Here is a 1,750-nt window from a genome sequence, read left to right on the forward strand (position 1 = left end):
CATTTCCAACCAATCACTTTTGAGAATTAATAAGATGCGCAAAAGTCCTGATTTTTAGTTCAAAATCCCATGTTTAAAACGGCCATTATTTGCTGGACCACTTAAATGTGCACAGTCTCGCTGTTGCATGGCAAAAACAATCTTTTGAAGTCTTAAAAATTGACAAGAGAATTGCTAGGACTCACAGTTTCGAAATTCATTAGGGAATCCACTGCAACAGCACTCCTGACATTGTCCATTTCATTCATAATACGACGTGTTTTATTGTGCCAATCAGTGATGTAAATGGTGACAACTAAAAAGTGGAAAGAGGGCGAAGATTACACGTTACAATGCAGCTCTGGTATCAGACCCCAAACCTCTAAGTTCACGATTAAAACATGCTCACACAGTTATATGCCTAAAAGCGTCTCTCAAAGCACCTTGATTGTTTGAGCAAGGGCTTACAAACATGTAGAATGGGTGGTTGATAGGGTGAAGAAGCATCTACTGTAAATAATAGTTAGGAGAGATCTACGAAAGAAAAGACCAAGAAACGATGGAGGATCAAAGATCTCTATAAAACCCGGAACAACGAGCCAAATATGGAAGCATAACAAAAACGCAAAATTGGAAAAGGCCTACCAATGGAACCACATGACAGGAAAGTGTTGGGAGTGGGGAGAGGGGGGGAGGTCCTGCACACCTGGACAACCTCCTGCCCAATTTACCAGGAGTTTCCACCACCACCACCACCACCACAGCTGCTTCCTCATATTCGTGCTCTCCCTCATGGCCTCCCAATTGGCTGAGATTAGGATAAAGGTCAGTAGTGAATGGGCAACTGAGTTACTTAACCAGCCCTCCCGAATTAGCAGTTGAGGCAAGTGGGTGGTACTCACCACACTCGCCTTTCGCTTGATCCCACATGTCGATACTGGAGTTCAGTTTTTTATGACTAGTTGGGAGAACGAGGACCTCACAGTCCCTTTGATAAGTCATAATCGTGAGGCGTTTATTTGGTATTCAAATCATTGACAAATCCCCCCGCCCATACCTAAAGTCTATTTTCATTCGATCTGAACGGAATTGTTTGATTAAAAGCCCTCCTCCTCTGTAATCCACTAAACAAAATACAGCACAAAGGAGTCTTGTGGGGATGAGGAGATACGTGCCTTAGGAGGTGTCAATAAATGTGCAACATCCATCCTTAATGCGTGGACAATAAAGTCTACTTATTAAAAAAAGCACTTCTGCGAGCGGTGCCTCCTGCCGCCATACTTTCGCCAAACGCATTTCAACTAAGTTGCCGAGAAGACTCCGCCGAGTGAGAACCCAAACTCCAGAACGCATCCCAAACGAAGTTGAAAAGCATACTCGGGAAGTTCAACCGAAGGAGACCTCAAACAAACTGAGCTGGGTTGATGGGTCACCGAGTTGTTACAGTCATGCCTGGGCTAAACTACCCAATTCACCTTTGACCTAATCTCAGCCAATCATGAGGTGGGGAGTAGAAGAGCGGCCCCCAAAATGGTTGAATAAGTAGCCACGAAAAATGGGAAATCTTCTGAAACATCAGGCAGGATATTCAATTTCTGGGATTAGATTATTTGCACCACTGTTTCCACCACTGGCTGGCGTCACAAGTGATGATGTGAGAAAACTAGACATACGAAGTCTTGCGTTGAGAGGGCACAACAACAAGTCAGTGTGTGGAAGAAGCTTTGTGTGAGATCACCATCTGCGTCACCTTTGATGGCGAAAGCGCGGC

General features: G+C 44.5%; 1 protein-coding gene across 1 annotated transcript in view; it reads right to left on the reverse strand. All coding sequences in view use genetic code 11, as the record gives it.

Moving 5' to 3' along the window:
• The window catches only part of EGR_04437 (ATP-binding cassette sub-family B member 6), a gene marked incomplete at both ends in the record, with an annotated part of 3,595 nt that extends 2,614 nt beyond the window's left edge, over positions 1–981 (reverse strand). The window contains 2 exons of the mRNA XM_024493686.1: positions 186–295; positions 882–981. Coding sequence (XP_024351800.1) covers positions 186–295; positions 882–981 — 210 coding nt within the window. The remainder of the gene's footprint in view (positions 1–185; positions 296–881) is intronic.
• Positions 982–1,750: the final 769 nt, after the last annotated feature.

Source organism: Echinococcus granulosus (genome assembly GCF_000524195.1).
Source record: "Echinococcus granulosus chromosome Unknown EG_S00028, whole genome shotgun sequence".
NCBI classification, from domain to species: domain Eukaryota; kingdom Metazoa; phylum Platyhelminthes; class Cestoda; order Cyclophyllidea; family Taeniidae; genus Echinococcus; species Echinococcus granulosus.